The sequence below is a fragment of the Gekko japonicus genome, unplaced genomic scaffold (assembly GCF_001447785.1).
Source record: "Gekko japonicus isolate JY-2015 unplaced genomic scaffold, Gekko_japonicus_V1.1 scaffold1165, whole genome shotgun sequence".
Lineage (NCBI taxonomy): Eukaryota > Metazoa > Chordata > Lepidosauria > Squamata > Gekkonidae > Gekko > Gekko japonicus.
The window spans coordinates 428397-452951 of record NW_015170311.1 but is presented as its reverse complement, the minus strand read 5'-3'; the positions used below and the strand labels follow the sequence as shown (position 1 = coordinate 452951).

The following is a 24555-nucleotide window of genomic DNA, read 5'->3' as shown; positions in this document are numbered from 1 at the left end:
AGTTGTTTAATAAATCTTTGTGTACATTTATTTCATAAAATTTAACTTCTCAACTGAACGAATGTGACTTTCATTATACGATGTGCTGTTTGTGTGTCTTCCTGCATTGCAATAAAGGGAAAGGGTAGCTTTTCCTCAGCAAGAGGGAAAATAATGTTCAGTGTCTCAAAATTTAGGATAACAGTTACTCTTGTTTATTATTTGCCACATATTTATCAGATACGATGGGTAGTGGTGGTGAGCAAAGAGGGAAACTGTACAGAAACATTAACTGTTGCTGTAGTGAAAACAAATTTAAAGGTTCTTTCCCCTCTTTCGCTCACTGCATTTATGTTAGATTTCTCCCCCTTAAGGCCCAGCATTGAAATTAATTGGAAATAATGGTCTTCTGCCCAAAGTAAAATTCAGCCACCTTTGTTGAAGAATGAAGAAAAATTGCTTTCCATTTCCATTCTCCTCAAACTCCATATCCTTCAGGATAATAAATACAGTTCCTTTTTATTTTCTTTGCACAGTGGGAATTGTGATTTAGAAGAACATCCTATTAGTAGTTACCAATGTCTGGTAATGCTGCCTCCGGATATGGGTTTGGTTCAGCAATGCATTTTAATGGGCAGAAGGACTTCTGCCCTTGGAGCCTGCAATCCAAAATGGCTCCTGAAATGTTGCTCCTGGAGGATGGGGAACCTTCAGGAACACCATTTCAGTGAGGACTTGGGGCTGCAGAAGGGGGTATGCAAGGAAGTCCATGGATGGAATCTGTTCTGCTCACATAAATGTTGCACTGAATCTAGGCCATTGAATCTAGGCCATTGAACTGGAAGAAGATACAGTAAAAGCAATAAGACTTTTGTGCATATTTCTACAACAGTATATAAACATTATGTGACCAAATTCTCCTCAAATTCTCCTCATACTGCTCATACTGAGAGTAGTAAGATGTAATGTTGTATGACAGGCATGTCCAACTTCGAACAGGTAGTTATCTATTTTTTCAGGCCAAAAGTGCCGGTGATCTACCACCATGAAAATAAAATTTCAAATTAGTTTCAAATTAGATTTCAACCCACTAAAGTTGGGTTCCACCGCGCCCCCCCCATTTATAATGCACCTTCTATCATTTACTGGTAAGCAAAATAAGCAAAAACAGAGAGACGAAGATCCAGAAAGAACTGTGAACATTTTTACCAACAATCATCAAAAAAACCCCAAACACCTGTCCAGCAAACCAGGAGACCAAGTGGGGCTGGTGATCTACCTCTAACCCCTCTGCGATCTACTGGTAGATTGTGATCTACCTGTTGGACATACCTGTTGTATGTTACTCATTGAAATATATGACAGAATCCTCCATTTGCAATACTGAGATGTGAATGGGCCCATGTAACTTGTCCCTGCGTCCCAGCTCAGCGCAGGTCTCCTGTCCAGGCACTCCATACCTGCTGACCTTCAGTAAGACCGCTGTATAACTTGCTTTCATGGAATTCTCATTTGCCTTTGGGTGCCACAATTACTAAACAAAGTTTACTGGGCCAGGGCTGCTAAGTAGGAATGAGCATAAACTGACTCATGAATTAAAGTTTGTGATGAATTTTGGCTACTTCGTGCTTTGTGATGTCAAGTTTGTGACAGGTCAACTGGCATGAACTTTCCACAAACTTTGAAGCTGTTTGTGGAGGTTGGTTGTGGTTCATGAATAGATAAATTTCCAGACAGACTGTCTCTGCTCAATCAAGATGCTTACCAAACTTCAACACAAATTTCAAAGCAAAGGGGGCAGAAGTTTCTCTATGATTTTTGGTGTCAGTGGCCTGTTTCTGAGCCCTTCCATAGACTCCAGTAACTGCAGCAATGCGAGCAAAAGAGGACTAATGTCAAACCACAAAATCCTTGCAGTACAAAGTGAAGGGGGGGCATTTTTTCAAGCCTAGTACAACCAGTTCAGTGTACAGAATGCCCAGCAAAATCCAGTACCACCATGGCAATGCAAGCTCAAAAGGACTGATCGATCTCAAAGCACATTGTCACAAGAAATCCAAGTGGGGGGAAATTTGCAAGTCCAGCACAACCAGTTCAGTGTACAGAATGCCCAGCAAAATCCAGTACCACCATGGCAATGCAAGCTCAAAAGGACTGATCGATCTCAAAGCACATTATCAGAAGAAATCCAAGCCGGGGGGGGGGGATTTTGCAAGCTCTGTGCAAGAAAATGGGAACAGAAAGGAACCCTGGCAAAGCACGGTCCCTCTTGAAACTGACAAGATTCATTTGAAACTGAGAAGAGTAGTGGTGAAACCCCCAGATAGCACTTTCCTGGGGGCACCTTCTTTGGGGGGTTGTAACTCAGATCCTGTAAATCCAATCCTCACCAAACTTGGAGGGCAGGTAGAAGAGAGTCAGCTGGAGATCTCCTCTGTATGGTATCTCCAGCATGCTTGGGGGCCCATTCTACTGGGCCACCAACCAAGCTGGTTTATTTGATGCCTAAACAGGGCATGCCATGAACCAAACCACATTTTTCTGGTTCATGCTTATCTCTACTGCTGAGAGGTGGGGATGAGATTCACTGAATTCCAGGGTACAGGTTTACCATAGATGGGAGCATGGAGCCAGGCAAACCATGTAATTTGTTTTTATATCATATATGAATTTGTTCTAGACAGTGTGAGGTAGGCTCTACAAGAAATCTTCAACTTGAAGGCCTGTGATGGTTTCTGCAGTCCTGTACTAGGCCAGTTTATATTAAAAAACTAGGAACTGATCTCTTGCAGTTACCATATTAACTTTTACCTGATTTCATATACTTCATGAGTGCCTATAACTGGGTTTAATTGGGACAGAAAATAATAAAATCCAGATTTACCAAGATCAAGGAAGCTGTTAAGGTTTTCTTCCCTCCATCATGTTTCCTTTGGCTGGGCTTGAAGTTGGTCTCTATACTGTAATTGTGCCATTCTGCAGCTCTGTGGTTGCATGCAATTTATTTAGTGTAGTGGTTAGGAGTGTAGACTCTAATCTGGGAGAACTGGGCTTGATTCCCCACTCCTCCATATGCAGCTGCTGGTGTGACCTTGGGTCAATTATAAGCTCTTTAAGAGCTGTTCTCCCTCTGAGGTGGAGGCCGTCTTGTGGGTGATTCCCATCCATCACTCAGGGAGGCAGGATTAAATTCAAACTTCCTGTTTCCTGTGGTGGGAGTCTCAGTTCTTTTCCTTCCTCAGTAGGGAGAGCAGCTAGGTCTAGGCTTTGTCTTATTCTTTGACTATTCTGTTGGCTTACTCTCTTCTTCTCTATCTTTCTGACTTTACTGAACTTTAATTCTAGTCTTCTGCTTAAAAAATATCTCCCTCTCCTCGCTATTCCCCCCCCCACCCTCTTCTGCTGAAGACTGAGGGGAAAAATACTTCTGTGCCCTTCCTACTCAGCACAAACCTACCCCTCCAGGCCGATGGCAAATCGGGAGGACAAAGATGATTTTCTCTCCACTCCAGAGAGTGACGCCTCGGGACCTAACGCCGCGGAGATCGAAGGCTCGGCCTGAACAAGGACCGCAGCCGCGGCGGAGAGGCGAGGGCAGAAGACAGCCATGGAACAACAACAAGCAGTCCTTTCGTAGGGGAGGTTTCAACGCCCGATTCTCCAGACCCAACTTCAACCGCCAGGGAAAAGGAGACAGGGAGCCCAAGAACCCTAGGGCATGACTATCGAGACCCACCAGTGGGAGGCTGTCTTACATTCTTCCATCAAGCATGGGTAGCCTTCCATGCAGACATGTGGATGACAAATATTGTCAAAGAAGGCTACAAGATCGAGTTTCGATTTCTTCCTCCCCACCGATTTGTTGCGTCTCCAACACACAAAAATGTTCAAAAGAAAGAAAGAACCAAAATGGCAATAAACCATCTACTAAAAATTCAAGCAATAGAAGCAGTTCCTGCCAAGGAACTGGGGACAGGAGTCTACTCAATCTTTTTTACTGTTCTAAAGAAGACAGGTGACTGGAGGGCAATATTGGATCTGAAGTTTGTCAACAAATTTGTGCAACCCAAGCATTTCTGGATGGAAACCCTCCGATCAATAGCAGAATCTCTACAACCAGAGGAATTCCTCACATCAATAGACTTTGACCGATGGATACATGCATATCCCAATATTCCCCTCTCACAGGAGGTTCCTACGCTTCAACATGGAGGAAGAACACTTTCAATTCAGAGCGCTCCCATTCGGGCTATCCTCGTCTCCCGGTGTATTCACCAAAATCATGGTGCACCCAGTAGTTGTTCTTTGGGAACAAGGGGTACACATTCATCCCTAGTTAGACGACCTGCTGATTTGATCCAGGACGAGAGAACAAGCAACGTACGACACACAAAAGACAATACAATGCCTAAGAGAATTCGGATTCCTGATCAATATAAAGAAAAGTTCCCTGAAACCCACTCAACAACTGGAGCACCTAGGTGGGATCATACACACCCGGTCCACAAAATTATTCCTTACAAAAGACAAGGCGAGGAAGATTCGCTCACTGGCAATTCAAATCATCTCAGCGAGAATGTCTTCCATTTCCATCCTAACCAAATTGATGGGCCTCATGGTAGCAACCTTCGACATGCTTCAGTGGGGAAGACTACATTCCAGGCAACTCCAACTTTTCCTGAAACCCTTTCAAAAACACATTACTCTTCGATTGGACCTTCTGGTGAAGGTCCCCCTACAGGTGAAGACAAGTCTCAGATTGGCACTTCAACACTTTGCCCACCTCGTTCAGGGGAAACACATCCTCATCAGGACAGACAACATCTTAGTAAAGTTTTACTTGAACAAACAGGGAGGTTCCAAATTGTTAGCTCTACACAGGGAAGCAAAGAAACTTCTGGAATGGGCAGAATCCAGTTTATATTCAATAAAGGCGGAACATGTGAAAGGAGAAGCCAACATCCAGGCGGACTGGCTGAGTCGCCAATCACTGCAGGAGAGCAAATGGTCTCTGAATCGGAAGATCTTTCAGTTCATAACAGAGACCTTAGGAACTCCAATGGTGGACCTCTTTGCACCACCAACCAATGTGCAACTAGTGAGGTTCTTTACTCGTTACTGTCATTCACAGGTGGAGAGCATAGACGACCTAACGTCTCCATGGCCTTGAGGACTTCTGTATGCCTTCCCACCACTACCAGTCCTTCCAAAGCTACTCAGAAGGAGCCAAATACTGAAAGCACACATTATAGTAGTGGCGTCGTACTGGCCACAACGGCCATGGTTTACATCCCTGCAACAGATGTCGGTAACTCAGCCTCTGCATCTTCCAATGCCTCCAGACATGCTGATACAGGGCCCACTTTGGCATCCCAGACCAGAGTGGTTCTGCTTGACCGCATGGAAATTGAACGGAGGAAAATGCTAAAACTAGGTTATAATTCTCAAGTCATAGAGACGATCCTGGCATCCAGACGACCGTCAACCTCCAGGATATATAATTGTACATGGAAAGCCTTCGTTCGCTGGTCCAGAAGGAAGAAGGTGGATCCTCTACATCCTAAGATTGCGTCAGTACTGGCATTCCTACAAGACGGCATGGCTAATGGTCCAAGAGCGGCGACACTAAAGAGACAGGTAGCAGCTCTAGCTTCAATTCTACCGCTTTACAAGGGAACTTCAATTTCTAAACATCCTCACGTATCACGCTTCCCAAAAGGAGTATCTGCTAAACTTCCTTCAACGAAACACAGGTTTCCTACCTGGAAACTCAACACGGTTCTCACGGCACTCACAAAAGCCCCATTTGAACCGATCAGACAAATTTCTTTACAGTTTCTAAAGATGAAGATCCTCTTCTTGGTAGCCATAACCTCGGCCAGGAGGATATCGGAGCTGAGCGCATTATCCATCTGATCAGACCTCTCTGTTTTCCATAAGGAGAAGGTTGTTTTGAGAACAGACCCTACCTTTCGTCCAAAAATCAATACTCAGTTTCATAGAGTGCAAGAACTATGTTTACCATCATTTGTTCCGAACCCCACACGTCCTAAGGAGAAGCTCTGGCATGCTCTGGACATAAGAAGGGCACTTAGGTGCTATATTCACAGAACAAGCACTTTCAGAAAAACAGAAGCCTTGTTTGTGAACATTTCTCCCCCACACACGGGAAAGAAGATGTCAAGTGCAGCCATAAGTAAAGTACTTAGATCTTGCATAGTGGAAGTTTATAAGAGCCTAAAACTGAGCCCACCAGAGGGAACTACGGCGCATTCCTTACACAGTGCAGCTACGAATGCTGCTTTTATCAATAGAGCTTCAGTGGAGGAAGTTTGCAAGGCTGCCACGTGGTCATCCCTGTCCATATTCATTAAGCACTATAAAATCAATTTGTATGCCTCTGCAGACACAGCCTTTGGCAGGAGAGTACTTCAGTCTGTCCTTTCCTGCGATGACGACCCCCCTCCCAACATTTAGGGACACTGCTCTGGGAGGTCCCACAAGATGGCCTCCACCTCAGTGGGAGAACGACCATTGGATACTCACTGTGAAGGGTCCTTCTCCTCTGAGGCTTGGAGGATATCTTGGCCCTCCCAGGGTCGTCTTCTTTACTTTCTTCTGTTACTTTTACCTGTACTATTCCTTCCACCATGCCTGGCAAACAGAAAGAGAGAGTATAAGCCTTACCTCTTCTATTTATTCCTGTTCACGTTTCTGTGGCTTAACAAGTTGTTAAGGGTTTTTCTGTTACTGTTTATAAAATGTTAGCTATTAAAACACTGCTTCCGGAGCACCAGAACTGAGTCTAGGGTGACTCCCACCACAGGAGACAGGAAGTTTGAATTTAATCCTGCCTCCCTGGGTGATGGATGGGAATCACCCACAAGATGTCCTCCAAGCCTCAGAAAAGAAGGACCCTTCACGGTGAGTATCCAATGGTCTTTCTCTCAAGAGCAGTACATAAAAGAGCTGTCTTAGCCCCACCTACCTCACAGGATGTCTGTTGTGGGAAGGGAAAGGAGATTGTAAGCCGCTCTGAGACTCCCAATGAAGAGTGGGATATAAATCCAATCTCTTATCTTCTCCCCTTCTTGTTTGGTTATATGATTGTGCTATATTTATAGCCCAATATTCCTTAGAGATCCAAGTAATGTGTGTAGCGTTCTCAGTTTCCAGCCACATGCTGATTCTGTCCAAATCTGCTTAGCTTCTAATATAAAAGTGCATTAGGTACTTGGAATCTTTTCCCCCCTCTAGCTTCATAATCTCTACTACTATAGTAACTGGAAGGTGGCTGGATTATTTAGATGATAGGACCCCCCGAATAATTTATTTGGGAGGGTAAATTAATTCTGAATTGGAATTTATATATTTTATATTCACTGTTTAGTTAGGTGTTAAGATGTCACTTGGTATGCTGTTGATTTTTTTCCACTTAACACTGTGTTTAAGGCACAGGTGTCTTGATTTATGCAGTGTTTGGAAAACTGGCATTGATTCACAGTATCAAAGATTCTCAGCTCAAGTGTCTGGGATGCTAATAACACTAAATGTTCATGAGTGGGTGAGATGGAGCAGTAGGTAATTTGTTTCTAATAGTAGGAGTGGTAAATGTACACAGAACAGTTGAAAGGTACATTCCTACATGGCATGTTGAAGGATATTGATTTTTCTTCTGGGATTTGCTATTCTGAATTCTTACTGAGCTGAAAATACTGTTATGCACAGGGAATATCAAGAGTGATACATAGGAACCTGTGAAAGTAGCTCAAAGTGCAAATACTTGGTTTTTAGTTTTATAAATCCAATATCTTGTATAGTTGGCTTTCTTTATTGAAAACTTTAGGGTCATTTTGCCCATTCAATGTAAGCTGCTGGTAGATGAGACTATTCCATGCTGAAGGAAAGGCAGGTAGGGGAGAGGGACGGGTTAATTCATTTAACTTGCACCGTGATTCTTCTCAAGGAGTGAGGTAACCCTCTGTAAGGATCTTCAGACAGTTGCAGTGGAAACAGAGGCAGAGAATAAAAGCACTAAAATGGGGAAAAAATTAAATGAAATCAAGAAAAGAAATGCAGACCTGGTTCATGTATTGATTCAGTAATATGGTTGTCACTTTAAAAGCAAACAGGAACTGTGCAATTCAGGCTAAGATGACATCGAGTGGGGGCTGATTTTTGCAACCATTTTTGTGTTTCCTGGGAGAAGCAGCCCCCCTGTTAGGTCAAATGGATTCTTCACCAAGTTGGTGTTCTTTGGCAATACTGAGCCAGAGTGCATGAAGACAGAACTGAATTTCATTGTAATTGCTCTCTCCTATTGTGGTGATCTAAAGTATGTGGCTTTGATTTGGTTGTGGCCAGTTAGCCTGCCAAACTCTAGGTGTGGCATGGAGTTCTCCCAGTGTTACAGCTGATTCCCGTCCTACAGAGATCTATGGCATCACAATCCTGCTGAGTGCCCTCCCCTCCCTAAACTCTGCCTTACCTGGGTTCCACCCCCAAATCCGCAGGAATTTCCCAGCCCAGAGTTGGCAGCCCTCTATCCAGTGTTCTTATAATAGCCCAAGTATAGTCCTTGTGTTTCATTGCTTATGTGCATAAAAAACATGAATGCAAGTTTTGAAAAGTCTCTTGAAGAAGAAGAGACAGGAAATAACTAGGAAAGGGGTTAAAGAACATGTGCAATTTAAATTATTTAGCTATTTGTTAAGCAGGCCTTGACAAATTTTCTTTGGCTCAAGGAGTCAGCCCCCAAATTTTGAGAGTTAGACATTTTTTTTCAGCCTTCAGGGTTTTTTGTTTTAAGGAACAAATGTTATAATTATTACTACCACAAAACCTAGTTGGCAATCGCCTGTTCACACATATCCTGTATTGTGGCTCCTGCATTATGGAAGGTTCTGCCTGAGGCTGTCAGAAAGGCCCCCACGCTTGTATCACTTCGCAAACTGTCTAAAACAGAATTGTTCAGGAGGGCATTCTTGTAAAAGGAGAAAAAGTGCAACTTAATGGATCAGTTTAGGAAGTGACTTGCTTAGGGATAAAGTTTTTCCTATACTTTGCCTAAGCAGATATATTTGCATACGTTGTTCTCTCCCCCCCCCCTTTTCTGGAGTCCCAGCCCATCAGTATTGTTCTGTCTTACCAGGAATCTTTGCTGTTCACATATTGTAGCCATATTTTGTAACTGTTCACTGATCGACTGAAAAGTTTATCATACTTGTAATCCACCTTGAGTCTCAGTAAGAGTAGTAGACAGTTTGGTGTAGTGGTTAAGTGTGCGGACTCTAATCTGGGAGAACCGGGTTTGATTCCCCACTCCTCCACTTGCATCTGGCTGGATGACCTTGGGCAAGCCATAGCTCTGATAAGAGCTGTCCTTGAAAAAGAGCAGTTTCTGTCAAGAGTTCTCTCAGCCCCACCTACCTCACAGGGTGTCTGTTGTGGGGGGAGGGGAAGGGAAAGGCGTTTGTAAGCCGCTCTGAGACACCTTTGGGTAGTGAAGGGCGGGGTATAAATCCAAACTCTTCTTCTTCTTCTAGACTACAAATGAAAATAATAACACTAACTTCTTCACAGTTTCTCATGATTTTATTAAAGTTATGGTAAAATTGTTGTAGTATATAAACACATAGAAGGGTAACTAGGGTTGCTAGCTCCGAGTTGGGAAATACCTGGAGATTTTAGGGGTGGAGCCTGGGGAGGGTGGGGGTTTGGGGAGAGGCGGGGCTTCAGTGGAGTATAATGCCATAGCAGCCGTTCTCTTCAAGGGAACTGGTCTCGGTCGCCTGGAGATCAGTTGTAATCCCAGGAGACCTCCAGCTGCCACTTGGAGGTTGGCAGTCCCAGGGATACTAGCCCAACTTCTCTCTAGTTTCTCATCATTCCATTATTGCTTTAAAAACTCAATTCAGTTGAATATGGGAGCCAGTATAGAAAGCAGCTGGTTAAGAAATTAGTTCATCCGTCAGTACTGAATGATGTAAAGTTTAAGCTTACATATAAACAAGCAGTGGCAAGAACTTCACACACATTTATTTTTATGTCATGCAGCAGAGCATTCTGACTGATGCAAAATGTATTTGTAAGCTTTGGGTTGGATCCAGACAGCTTTCTCACTCATTCTGAGCCAATTTGCCTAACCCTAACCCAATTTGCCCCTGTTCTACATGGCTATCCGTGCAGGCCCGTTGACCCCAAACATAGCATTTTGGGCAGTCAAGGGTGTGTGTGTCCCTTTCTTTTTCATCCGGTTACATCCAGCCGTTTGTACTTCCAGTGAGAACTGCTAGTGGCATTGTATGTGCATGGAAGCAGTCTTATGGTTGTTGCTCATGCTGTTAAGCTTTCCAGTCAAATACTTTCCTACAGTTCTTATGAATCTTTGGAAGGGGTAGACTTGGTCCCATAGAGGCAGTATGCAGACTTCTGGCTGTTTCTAGTGAGAGTCCATCACACTATGGGCAACTGTTTAAATGTGAGAGGATGGACAGAACCTTCACTTTAAAACAAAGCCACACCCCAGATTACTGCCTGGTTTGCATGAGTCTTGTAAAGGAATGAAAACTTTGAGTTCTGTATTGAAAGGGACTGGGGAGTTCTGTATTGAAAGGGACTGGGGAAACACTTTTCTATGCTTTATTCTGGAGAATAAACCTATTTAGAGTGGGTAGGTAGTCTGGTGAAAGGCCAAGACCTGTCTTGTCTGGGCATAATGGAGGCTCTACAAACACTGAGTACATGCACAATTCAGAATCCCCATGTACACTGCAGTTGCAGAGTTGTGGCATGGGACAAATATCCTTAGACTAGACAGAAATGTGAGGACAGATGAATTAATGCCAGACTCAGATCCCATACCTCATCTTTCTGTAGTTTAACTACACTCTACCTGAAACAAATAAATCCAACCATGTGATCAGGAGAAGGTAGGAAATCACTATTCCATAGCTGTAGGCAAGGTTTGAATCTCTGTCTTGTTGGAAATTCAAGACTATAGCAATTTTGTGTAGCTTGTAGTAAAGATGTAGTCTTTGGCTCTTTTGTTGATGAAAAAACAATAAAATCTGGAAACTGGTCGGTGTGGGAGAGATTCTGAGGCGTAGGCTGCCAGAGGAATGATATGCACATTATAAAGGGTAAGCAAGCTTAAAAGGAATGTGACACTTTTATAATAATTATTTGAGCACGGGAAAGAAAATAGATCTAGGGCTATTCTGTTCAGTTCTATATTGTGCTGTCTCTTGTTTTCCATGGAATAGAGTCCTAAATAATACAAATTGTATGATTTAAAGCATTGTGTTTCACTGCATGCATATATAAATAGAAATTGCATTAGTTCACAAACATGGATCAAATCCGTTATTTCAAAATCATATCTTCTGTTAAAATTAGTTCTGAGTGTTCACCTTGAAGAACAGTGCTAACGCCATACTTTTTCATTGATACAGTGTGACCTACTTTTCTGCTAGTGCACAATGAGCATAATTTCAGCAATGTTTCTGCTATTTGAGATTTCTCCCTTGTAATTCTGTAAAGTATACTTTCTGAAGCTGGCACTTCCTCCAGGGGAACTGATACTTATTTGTATTTACTTCATTTATACTCCACCTTCCTCCCAAGTGGAGGAGTCAAAGTGGCTTATATCATTCTCCTCTCCTCCATTTCATCTTCACAACCACCCTGTAAGGTAGGATAGACTGAAAGTGCATGACTGGCCCAAGGTCACTCAGCAAGGTTCTGTGACAGAGTGGGGATTCAAGCCTGGGTTTCCCAGGCTGTAGTCCAACACTCTAACCACTACGGTTGCCAGATCCCCCGGTTTGGCGGGGGTTACCCACTTTTTGGGGGGAGGTTGAACCTGCTGCCAGCCAGCTGACTAGTGGGGGAAGCCCCACCCCCAAGCCCCAATACCTGCAGCCAACCCTCTCCCTTCTCTTGAGAGAGAGGAGGGAGAGGGGCAGCTGTGGGCCCTGCACCTGATCTCTGAGCTGCATTCTCACTTGGAGTTTGGGCGTACGGGGCCCTCTGGCTGCCTGCACTTAAAGGGAACCCTTTAAGCGGAGGCAGCCCGTGCGCCTGATCTCTGAGCAGCATTCCCAATTGGAAATTGGGTGTGCGGGGCCTTCTGGCTGCCTGCACTTAAAGGGAAACCTTTAAGTACAGGCAGCCAGGGCTAAAGGGCCCAGCATGCCCAATTTCCCAGTGGCAATGCTGCTCGGAGATCGGGTGCACAGGGCCCTCCAGCTGTGGCTCGCAGCCGGCAGAACCATCCCTGTGGGGCTGGGGCTTGGAGCCGGGATGTCCCAACATGACATCATCACATTGGGGATGCCCTGCCCCCTCCAGGAACACCACCCAAAGTCCCGCACTGGGGACGAAGATGGACCTGGCAACCCTACTAACCACCAGTGTTCCCTTTAACATGTGCTGGCCTGTGCTCGCCCACAACTTTTGGCCTCTTAGTACACAGATTCTTTTCTGAGCACAGGGTGACTAGCAGGTGGCAGGTGAGCCAGGCATGGGGCAGGCGAAGGCAGTGACCTCGCCTCTCTCCTTCCCAGTCTTCTGGTGAGCCGAGTGATAGCCAGGGGGCAGGGAGGGCTGGAGGGTGAAAGGGTTGGACTCAGTCCAGATGCAAGTGAGGTGGGCCAGAAGGAGTAGTCTCCTTGTCACACTGTATTGTGCACTTGCTGGTCTCCACTGGCAGGCTCTGAAGGAAGGGGATCGGGGTGCATTGGGGCAGGGGGAGAGATGACCTTCAGCAGGGTTTGTCCCTGGTAATGATTGGCAGCTCCACTCATCTGTGTGCTTTGCAAGACCGGGGCAGCCAGAAGGAGTGTCTTGTCATGGCAAGGCCTGCAGCGACCTGTGAGTGCTTGGGCTTGGCCCGCTTTAGTTCTCTGTCATCCTTTCCCTGCCCTAGACATGGCAATCCATGGTGGCCTGAAGAGGCCCTTCCCCGGAAGAGAGTCAGAGGTATGCATGGAAGGTGACTGGAGCATGCTTCTCTGCACATTTTCCTGCAAAGTGGCTGAATTTTAGGTAAAGGTACCATGGCAGCATCCTTGTCTTGAATGGGCATGTGCAAAACTGGCATTCACATACTCACTGGGGGCAAGTGAGGAGTAGGAAAGATGCATTTCTGCGGGAGAGCAACTCATGCGCTTAGCGAGTGAGCTTTCCAGCAGGAGTGGCAGCTGCCCCTTAACTGCAGGCTCTCCTTGCACACAGGCAGCAGTGGGGACAGTGAGCCTGGCAGCACCAGACCCTCTGCAGGAATCCTGCAGTGAGTGGATGGTACTCTCCATCTCCTCCTCCCACCCTGCTCTCCTTGGGTTCTTCATTTGGCAAAGGGGATCCTGGGGGGAAGCAGGTGATTCTTTGCACACTTGTTCATATGATCCCATTTTGGAGAATGTGTTTTGACTCACAGTCTCAGGTTTTTTTTGTCAAGCCAAAGCTTTCTTAAGTACCAACACAGAGTAATAGATAGGGTTGCCAAATCTTCTTCCCCCCGCGGCGGGGGAGCATCGCCGCGGTCCAGGAGTCGGGTGGACGTGCGCGCGCGCCGGTAGCACGTCGCCGGAAGTGAAGGACGACGTGCTGACGTTGGGGGCGTGGCTCCGAAATTCCCCTGCGCCGGAAATCGGGCCGCGGAAGCGGGGGGTTCCCCGCCCCCCGGCCCGATTTGGCAACCCTAGTAATAGAACAGTACAGCCTACTATTCTGATCTGGGATCCAGCAAAAGAAAGTGAAAGCAGGAAGACATTCTGATTTAGACTTGGGAGTTTACCTGATACTTTCCCCCTCCATGGGTGAAAAGTATGGGTGCTAGGAAGGTTGCCCTGCAGTTGCTTCTTTCCCTCTCCCTCTCCCCTCCCCCCTTTAATGGTAGAAATGAAACTAGCTCCTCCAAGTGCCTCAGTATCTTTTTAATAATTAGAAATTTGTTCCAAGTGCTTTTCAAGGTTTCATTATTGTACATTAATTGCAAATTTATTCGTTATGTTTTATATATTTGCTAAATATTACTCACAAGATATTTCTCTTGCAGATTATATCCAGAAGGATTTCAAATCCATATCTGGAGAATCCTTCCAGCAAGGTATTTCTTAAACCTCATTAAATGCTAAAGTTTTCTAATGTAAACATGCTTTAATATTGCTAAGGAATATTGAATATACATGCAAAACGCTCAGTGAATTCATGCTTGTACTTGATAAACGTGTTCTGTAACTTCTAGAGAGCTTTTTAAATGCTGTACTCTTGTAGGCTCACATAATTGTATGCTCAATTTATCTTCTCATTCAGGTTTACAGTGAAGATGCCGTATGTGCTGGGAGAGCTCTCAGAAATGTTTTCATTCTACAAGCTTCCGATATGATGAAAGATAGAATGTCCTTGGTGGGACTTAGCAGGTACCTATGTTTACCTTTTGTTTTAACAAAACATGGCATTCTTCTTGCTGTTCTTTTCTCCCTTGGATCTGCAGGCTAAGTGAGCCATGGTGCTAATGTTATGGCCCAGTGGACAGATGATCCTACTTTATCCTACTTTCTTCCTGAGCTGTTGTCTGCATGCCAGTGTATGAAGGGGGTTATCCTTGACAATAATTCCAGAGAGGTAGCTGTAATAGTTGGTTGCAGCAAAAATAAATATGAGTCTGGTAGCACCTTAAAAACACACACACCATTTTATTCCATACGTTTTTGTGGATAGAAACCAGTTCTTCTTATGCAATGAGTGGCTGTTCCTTAGGCAGAACTTTTATGTAGGCGGTATGAAAAAAATGCAACAGACATAAGGGTCCATGGAATATAATTATGCCAAATTCAAATCTAATCAAGAAAAGCAGAGAGCCTGCTCCTTAGTTTTGCTAAGATAGTGAACACCTGTAATGGGAGGGGAGTCGAGTGCCAAGCTGAGCTAGGTAGTCATTTGATAAGTGACCTGTATTAAGATGCCAAGTATCTCTTAATTCATAACAGCAATCTTCAAATGAAAAAAAATTGTCATAAAAATCTGCCCTCAGGGAGGCAGCATAGCAGTGATTCTGATTTGAACAGTGGTACATTTTCTTGTATAAATGCAAACAAAATTATATTGATTCATAACATTTGATATGAGGGAGCTGCTGTGCAATTCTAATAATATTTTAGAGAGTATGAGAACAAAGTTAAAAATTGGCTAACCATGTATAATTGGTCTTTCTCCCCTCAAAATAGTTGCTAGACTTTTAGAAATGTTCATCTATATGAACTATTGGATTTAAAATAGGATTCAGATTATTATTCTGTCAAACTGTAAATTGATGTTATTTGTGAGCTCTGCAGAAAAACACAGCAAATCTTACTAAAATGAAAGACAAATTTGCTAAATAACCACCTTGAAATACTGATGAATTCAAAGCAAAGACTAGTCTGTTAGCTTTGCTAATGAAAGCAAGCAAAATTTAGTATTTTATTTTAATATGATTTTTGTATAGCATATCTCCAAACCTTATTTTTGAAATCATCCTCTTAGTTCCTGTTTCAAATAAGAAATTGTCTTTTCTTAAAAGAATTCAAATTAATATTAGTGATCCATCTAATGTACAGTCTTTCAGAAGCTGGGTTGCTGATTCTGGAAATGTCCGATACTTTTAGCATGCTAGTGAGGTGTGTGCTCTTCCTATTAGGGGTGTGCAAAAAATTGGGTTCAGGTACATGGAACCCCCCAAATATTGGCATTATCTGATACTCCCAAATCCCAGTACTGGCTTGGTATTAAGATTCAGAATTTTTCAGAAATCCTGATTTTTTTCAGTTCCATTAAACCCTATGGGGACCATTATAGCCCATGGCCCCCTTAATATATAATGGGGAACTCAGGGGTCTAGGGAGGTACCAAATTTTCAGCATAGCTGCTGGTGCCTCTCCTAACCCCCCCTCCAAGTTTCAAAAATTTTGGACCAGGGGTCCAATTCTATGGGCCCCCAAAGAAGGTGCCCACATCCTCCATTGGTTTTAGTGGAAGGGGGAAAATGTATTTAAAGACAGAGGTCATTTCGGGGGGAACGCAGGGGAACGCAGTTCCCCCGGGTGAGGTACGGGGGGGGGCACATGACGAAGCCCCGCCCCCTGCTTCCGGCCGCCCCGCGTCCGGCCCTCATTCAGCCAGGAGGAGGCAGGAGAAGAGGGAGGGTAAGTTGCTTCCTCCCTGCCTCTCCCCACCCCTGCCTGCCTGGGGCCAGGGAGGGCCTTCGTGGGGCTTCCTTGCACTCCCGCCGGGCTTTCAGGTCCACCGCCGGGCCCCTCATGGGGCTCGGCAGTGGAGCTGCAAGGCCGGCGGTGGCGGCCAGGACCTTTGGGGTGGGGTGTGTGGCTCTTTTTCTACGAAGTGACCCCTGTTTAAAGGGAACGCGGTTTGTAGTGCTAACTCCCAGCTCTTGACAGTGTGCCCTTGTGACTGTTTTTCAGTATCAAGAGCCTGAGTGTGATCCTGGATACCTCCTTAAAAATGGAGGCCCAGGTCACAAATGTTGCCAGACTGGCATTCTTCCAACTGCGCCAGCTCAGGCAACTGGCCTCACACCTATCTCGCCCCAATCTAGTTGTAGTAATCCACGCAATGATCACCTCCAGGCTGGATTACTGTAACTTGCTGTATGTGGGCCTACCTTTGAGGTTGACCCAGAAAATGCGGCTGCGTGGGTCCTCACAGGGGCTCCGTGTACAGCACACATCCACCCTGTGCTGCACTGGCTTCCAGTGGAGTACCAGATCAAGTTCAAGGATCTGGTACTGACCTTCAAGGTCCTTAACGGTCCAGGACCCACATATCTTCAGGACTGCCTCTCCTGGTATACCCCCAGGAGAGCAGTACACTGAATAAATCAAAATCTGCTGGTGGTCCCCAGCCCGAGAGATATCCAGTTGTCCTCAAGGTATTTAAGTTCTACCTGGTGGAACTCTCTGTTGAATAACATCCATGCTCTGTGGGACCTGATACAGTTCTGCAGGGCCTGTAAGGCAGAGATGTTCCCCCAGGCATTTGGTTGAGGACACCGATGATTCCATCTTCTGGCACTCCCACCCCTTGCCCCCCCATGCCAGTGACACCATCAGGAAATTTTAATGCCATCTTTTGGAACTGCTATGTTTTATTGGTTTTAATTAGTTTTTAACAATGTTTATATGATATCAGGTTGTACACCACCTTGAGCATGGTCCCTCCAGGGGAGGGAGGTCTAAAATCAAATTCAATAAATAAAAAATAAATACCAAACCCAGCTTCCTATTTTTCACATGAATGTCAGCACTAGTGGTTAATAAGACAGCCAAATTCCAAAGCTGGGATGGGGGGAACTAAATGACTTGGAGAAGATGAAGGAAGTCTCAACTTACTTATGAATAAATCAAATCACCTGTATAAGCCTGTTTTGAAAGGCTAATAAAAATCTACCTTGAAGAAATAACTTGCCAAGTCTTGAAAAAATGAGAGGGAGTGTGAAGACAGAGAATGGATGAAAGGCTTTGTGTAAACTGATGAACTGAAGTCTTGTTCTTTTAACACTAGTGTGAGATTTAGTGGCATGTGCTAGGAAAGGATGTGCATCGTATATTAGATAATCCTGTGCTTTCTTTTCCTTCTGGTCCTACCACTATGCATGGAAAGTAAAACAGTATCTCTATGGCTTGGTAATTTACTCAGTAATTTACTGAGTCTAACTTGTGTCACAAGGTATTTATAAGAAATAGAGGAGGATATCTCTATGTGTCTCCTGAAATTCTTGAAGGAGAGGTGGGGTACAGATATGATTTAAAAATGCTCATGTACTACTAAACTTATGTGCTTCATAATTTTCCTCCAAGGCGAAGATTATTATTGGGCTCCATGTTTTCCATTAACTGTAGATATTGTTCTTTAAACATTGCTTCATGTGGCACATAAATTCTGCAGTCAGTCCTGTGGAGTGTGGTGGAGCTTGATCGTATATGTGTTCTTTAGAATGTAGACTTACAATCTTATTGTCTTTGCTTAGGAGAAGTTGCAGTGGATCCGAACTCATAGACTGGCTCTTAACGTACTGCCCTTTCATTAAGAGCAGGTCTACAGCAGCTGGTGTCTGGCAGCTCCTATTGAACATGGGAATTATGTTATCAGGTCAGTTTTACAAAATCAGCCTAATAGGTTAAAAGAAAGTTTCATTTGCCATGCTCATGCTTTTCTAGGCATTAGATTTATGATGCTCACAGAGGAATATGGGAAAAGGTAGATACCCTTTCTAAAAATTTACTCCTGATATCCCACTTATGGGATACACTTATTTTTCATTTGTTATCTTTCATATCCTGAATACTAATAATATTCTGATGCAGCTGATAGTATTTATAGAGAATGTGTAGAGAGGGTGTTCTGATACACATACTGAAGGATGGCTTTTGTAAAGGAAAATGCTTTACCTTACTCTTTCTTGTCAGTCATTAACAGAGTCCACAGAACTGTGAGCCTGATATTTTGATCTCCGCCCATATCCTGGCTATAGTCAAATAGTCCTGCCCCAGTACCTTTTTTGATAAGAAATGCTCATCCTTCTTATGTTTTTCTGAATTTCATAGCCTGCTTTCACCAAGAACATTATGGAACCTTTCCTTCCTATCACATGTGTAGTCTTCAGGCTTCTCACAATCAATGTTCCCTCTAAGCTGTTGAGTCTTGTGAGCAGAAATTCTACTTTGTGAGCTACTGGCATTAAAATTGTGAGCAAGCAATTTGGCTACTGCATAAATTAGTTTGCTCTGTAGCCATCCTTCCTGAGCTAAGACAAAAATGTGTGAGCCAGAGGCTAAACAAATGTGAGCTAGCTCACACTAACTCAGCTTAGAGGGAACACTGCTCACAATGTGTTTAAGATTCTCTTTTTCATTGCTATGACTGTGCCCACCCCTATTCCTTAAGGGCTCATGTCACTTCTGCATATGCTTCAGTTTCTGGGATTTACATTTGCGGCATTTTTTGTGTGTCTGCCACTGCCTATAATGTGATTCCTGTACACCTTTACATCACACTAGCTGCTTACAAAAGTGGCCTGCCATTGGAAAACTGGTTTTTGAAATATGGTTTCTCGGTCAGTTCTAACCATGTCGATTCATTGCATGTATAAACATGCCCTTAATAATGACTAAATCAAACTAGAGGATGAATGTCCAAGAATTCATTTAACATTTTGCTGGTGATTCTTGTTTTGTGGCAAGTTGCTGGAAGAAACTTTCTAATATTGAATTTATCTCTCCCCCCCCCAACAGTGGACAGACAGATCTGTTTTCAAGATAACTATGCTTTCTACCAGTTCTCTGCTGATGAGTGTACATATCTTTTCTGTGAATATGAACGAGATGAAGGATGGAAAAATGGTGTTAAACTTTTATTGCAATTAGTGCCTGTGATTCCTCCGAGGATTAGTGCATGCAATCTGTAAGTATACCTTCTTGTAACTGTTCTTGATGAATACTGTGCAGCTGAATGGATTATGTACCTATCCTCTTTCCTTTTGTTCGTGCATTTTATGATGTAGGATTATTGCCTCATGACAATAATATCTGAATAACATTCTTGTTTTTATCCACATAAAGCTAGCAGTCCCTGAATGGTGTTAGCTGTAGTAATAAATTTTGTAGATCATAATGGTTGCAATAGAATAGCCACAGGTCATCAGATGATTTCATAACCTCATTGTGGGTGGTGCTAGTGTGATATCACTGTATTCTAGCAGCACTTGGGGAAACAGATACTTACAAATACTTAGAATTTTGCTTTTGTAAGGCTATATTCTGACAGCACTTCTGTCATCACCATGGTGAAGGAGTCATACAGTTGAAGATGGTAGGGAGAAAAGAAAGGTGGGGACTGGGGAAGTAAGGAAATGTCAGTGTCAGTCCTTTGTGAGACAGGAGTGTGTGGCAAGGGAAGCTTAGGGGGACTATAGAGCAAGGATGCATAGGGGATGACAGGCTTACCTGTAGAACAGCTTCTTTTACTTGTATAAGGTGTCTGGGTGGAAGACGTTCTAGGTCCTGTGTAACTCTTTAACAAGCAGGATGCCTTTCTTAGATCTGGGTCTGGAAATCCTAAGGTAATGAGGAAAGGCTGATTTCAATGATCTTTCCAAATCCGTTGTGGAATAATTCATCATCAGTTTTAGTATATGCTACTGAAAAGAAGGTTGAAAGGCAATAGAAGCTTCAATTTTGCACCTTTTGGTTTCAACAGCATGCTACTGTTTTAATTTGGGCATGTCTGTATAGAATATCCTTGGATTTATAAAAAAGATTTAGAGACAGTTTGTTATATAATATTTATTTGCTTCATAATGGCTCCCTGCACCAAATATGTTTGATTCTTTCTTTATGTGCATCAAGCTAAGAGCAGTTGTCATCAGATGAATGTATGCATTCTGTGTACAGTTTAACATCTTTCTCTTCCCCTTTTAAAAAGGAACAATCAGAAAATAGAAGACACAACTGAGACCAATGCTGAAATTCTTGCTCGTCTAACTTCTGCGGTAAGGTTTTCACATGATCTGATTGATTTTATTGAAAAGTTAATTATTTGACTTTTTGTAAGAGGCTGGATGTATTGGTATATTGTTATCTTGCGTGCTTGGTGACATAGTACAATAGTTAACAATATTATTGAACAATAGGTGGAATTTGTTCTCTCTGTCTCTCACCGTCTCTCATATTTTGATCCTGTCCTTCATTCTCCAGAGCTCAGGGCAGCATACATGGTTCGCTCCTTTAACTAGGATGAGAGATGGTGACTAACCCAAAATCACCCAATGGGCTTTTTGTCTGTGTAGTGATTTGAATCTTGATGTCTCTCCTTGATGTCTGTGAAGTGATTTGAATCACTACCCACCATATCAGACCAATTAACCATAATTAAAAAATGGTATGGGTTTAAATTTACCACCACTGCTAACAGAAGAAGGATATCACTATGGCTAACTTCCATATAATCGAGGGAATATAATTATACCTCAGTCTATGAGAGACATTGTCCTCCTCTTACACATTATTAACATTGGCTGAGGAGATCCTGAAAAGGGTACTTCAAGGACTTTGTCATGTGTTAAAATCCTAAGTACTGAAGTAACTGAAAATCATTTTTTTAAAATAGAGGATGGTATGTGCAGCTCCAATAATGCCCACAGCCAACAAGAAATAAACTGGAAATTTATGCTAAATCGTATATACTGTGGACCGGAATTATGTGTCAGTATTGTGCTATAGGCAGTGAAGGATGTGGAGTGCTGATGATAAAAGTCACATCCAAATTGGGACTTGTGAAAAATTTGACGCCAATCTCCAGGAGGGGTGAGTCCAGAGGCAGAGTCAAGTGCAGGCCAGTGTTGAAGTCCAAAAGCCTAACTAAAGAACGGGCTAGAATGAGAATGCAAGTAAGGCAACTGATGCTGGTCAGTAGGGGAAGCTCTTGTGCAAAGAGGGAAGCAAGAAGTCTAGAGGGAGGAATATGGACCAACATCCCAAATAAGGATATGTAATCACACAGGCAAGGCCAGAGTCTGGCTGTTGTCCAGGAAGAGACAGGCTTGACCTAAAACAGCCAGTATCATGTAATGATTAGAATGGCAGACTAGGAAGATCCAAGTTCAGTTACTTACTCTTCCATGGGAACGAACTGGGTGACCTTGGGCCAGTCAGTCTCTCTCAGTCTAACCTACCTCACAGAGTGGTGGTTGTGATGAAATGAAGTGGGGGAGGGGGAGAAAGATGTTTATAAGCTGTTTTGGTTTCCACTGGAGACAAAAACAGAGTATATAAAAATTATTGTGTGTGCAAGTATGGCTGAAGGCAAGGTTGGAGTCTTTCTAGGAGGCCAATATTACCCTTGTTGTCTATTCACTGTAAGGGGTACCATGAGGCTCCTGGTTCAGATCCTGGGCAATGCAATACCACAGTTTTATTGCATGTTATAATTGTCTGGATAACAGGTTTATGGTTGTGTTTTTCTTCTTGGTTATGGCAGTCTGATCTCCGTACAATATTTTCACAAAATGAACAGTGATTAGCCTTTATCACAGTTGAAATGCATGCAAAAGGATTATTTGCCAAGTCAAGCAGTGTAACAATCACCAGTACATAAAATATTCAAGTGAATTGTTGCTTTATAAACTAAAGCCAAGGTTAGGGATGAACTTAAGTATGCATGCAAATGAGGTATTGTTACATAGCACGATGCTTTATACTACCCTTTTGACATATTTTCTTAAGCCTTTTCCTGCTTGCTTCCCACAGGGAAGTACCTGTACTGTTATAGAGGGTATTTTGCCCCCAAGTTTCTTTTTTTCTTGATGACTCAGGCTGGAACATGCTAGTAAAGGAAATGTATGCTTGTTTGAAACAATGGAAGGGCGAGGGACTTTCGAGTGATAATAGCTGTGTTTGAATAGTGCCTAGTTGGTCAGACTGCAGGAAACAACTGCAGAGGGCTCTCTCTGGATCAGAAATACTATATTTTAATCATTAAAAATTAGGGCCATGTGAAAGACATAATGTTTATATGGTAGGTTCTCTCAAAATATGGTACTGCTTATGATAGAAATTTTAAATTTTGCATAAAGGAGCTGACATCCAAGGATGATGAATGCTTGAATGGTTACATTTGCTCAGGGTAGCTTTCTGAACTCATTATGTTAATTAGCTTTTTTTGATACAATTTGAAATTACTATATGACAGATCTGATTTTTATCTCATGCTTGTATGCTGTTTGTGTGTGTATGGAAAAGTATACTTCACAAGTGTGACATATTTTAAATATGAGTCATTGAGAGAAGGGCTGGTTTTCAATCTTGGTCAACAGAAATGACTTTAAAAAAAGCTTATCTGTTCCTGGCACATGGCACAGTAATTGAGCACCCAATGGATATAATTGTTTAAATAAGCACTATTATCTAAAATGGGATATAATTTACATAGAATATTTACTTTTTGCTGGTACTTGGTGAGTGGAAATGATTCTATAAGAACGTTTATTTTACATGTGGATTCACGTTCTGCAAATAAGACATTAATATTCTAGTCTTGTCAGTATAACAGTTGCTTGAATTTTATGGTATAAGAGAACAAATACAAAGTTGCATATTTGTGCACTTGGTTAACAAATATAAATGACAAATGTTACTTACTGAAATTAAGCAAAGGGAACTGGAAACATAGTAAGAATAGCAAGTATGCTTAAATTAGTGAGCCCTGAAAATGGGCATCAGACGATATCCAGTGATCCAAGACTTGAGAAGTCTTTACATATTTGGATGAGAAGCAAAAAGTAACTGAGTTGGTTCATTTTGTTGACTAAATAGTTTAAGTAAAGCGCCTGAAATGAGCTTTTGGACTCTGTTTTTCATCATACTTTAATGCCAAGAGCAATTATAACATTTTATTTGTCCGAGTTGATGATAATCTGGTTTTTAGTGCAACCCTATTCAGAATTACTTCAGTCTGATCCTATAGAGATCAATGGGGTTAAACTGGAGTAACGCCTCATAGAATTCCATTAAAACTATAGTAATATTCAGAAAAAGAACAGCAGGAAAATTTGAGTTAGAGCCAGCCAGTTTCCTCCTATCAGTCTCATCTAATTCCTCTGTTTACTATAATCCCCATTCCACAGTGTAACTGTGGTCAAAGGGAACCCCCTCCTCTCTTTCACCTTCAAACAGGAGCACTTAACTCAGTTGCATTCTCTCTGGTTTTCTGAAAGGACTGGGGTACCCAACCCCCTGGAGACAAAGCAACAAAAACTGAACTAACATTTTAATGTTTCAGCATACAAATATTAACCCCCCTCTCACTGCATGCTAGATCGTAAGGCCTCTTAAAACAAACTAATCTCAATATGTAAATTTTACTTTCTGTTGTGGTAAATTAAAATTTTGAGCTGTAAAATGTATTTCTTGAGGGGGGTGCTTTTTGTGTGTTTTACTAGACAGTAGAAACTGTTGTGGGTTAAAACCCCCCCCACAAGGCTCTGTGTCATCTCTAGCTATGCAAATTTTGGACCATCTCCTAATTTTGAACATTCTAATATAGCACAGTTGTAAACTGTCTCAAAAAGTAAAAGCTGGCCCCGTGATATACTGTTTCTAGTTGAAGTGAAAGAGAAATTTTGGATTACCTAGTTAATTCGATTTTTTTTAGAGGTAGGAGTTCTTGAGAATGCTTGGGATTTCCCCCCCTATGCCTTGTTGTTTCTGTCTGAATGACAGAGGCCTCATATCTTAGCCTCTCTTTGGGTGGCATGAATATTTCTCCAAGAATGGCAGCAAATGGCTGGAATTTGTCTCTCATGATATGCTCTGGGAATGAGAGTACAGGGATTAGAGCTGTTCTGCTGCATTCTTTAAAGGTCTTCCAGGAAGAGTAAGCCTGTCAAGGAACAGTTCATTAAGCTTCCTTAGGGGGGGAAATCCTTTGAGGAACATTAAACCTATCATAGCATACTCACAGATGAAATGCAACAATTAACTAGAGGAAAAGGCCAATTTTTATATCTGAGTCAGAAGCTTT

At 42.8% G+C, this 24555-nt stretch overlaps 1 protein-coding gene across 1 annotated transcript in view; it reads left to right on the top strand.

The window, feature by feature from the left end:
- RAPGEF5 (Rap guanine nucleotide exchange factor 5) overlaps window positions 1-24555 on the top strand; it is a 176978-nt gene that overhangs the window by 18431 nt on the left and 133992 nt on the right. The window contains exons 2-6 of the mRNA XM_015417994.1: window positions 14039-14089; window positions 14296-14402; window positions 18008-18129; window positions 19272-19440; window positions 20461-20527. Of these exons, the coding sequence (XP_015273480.1) occupies window positions 14039-14089; window positions 14296-14402; window positions 18008-18129; window positions 19272-19440; window positions 20461-20527 (516 nt within the window). The remainder of the gene's footprint in view (window positions 1-14038; window positions 14090-14295; window positions 14403-18007; window positions 18130-19271; window positions 19441-20460; window positions 20528-24555) is intronic.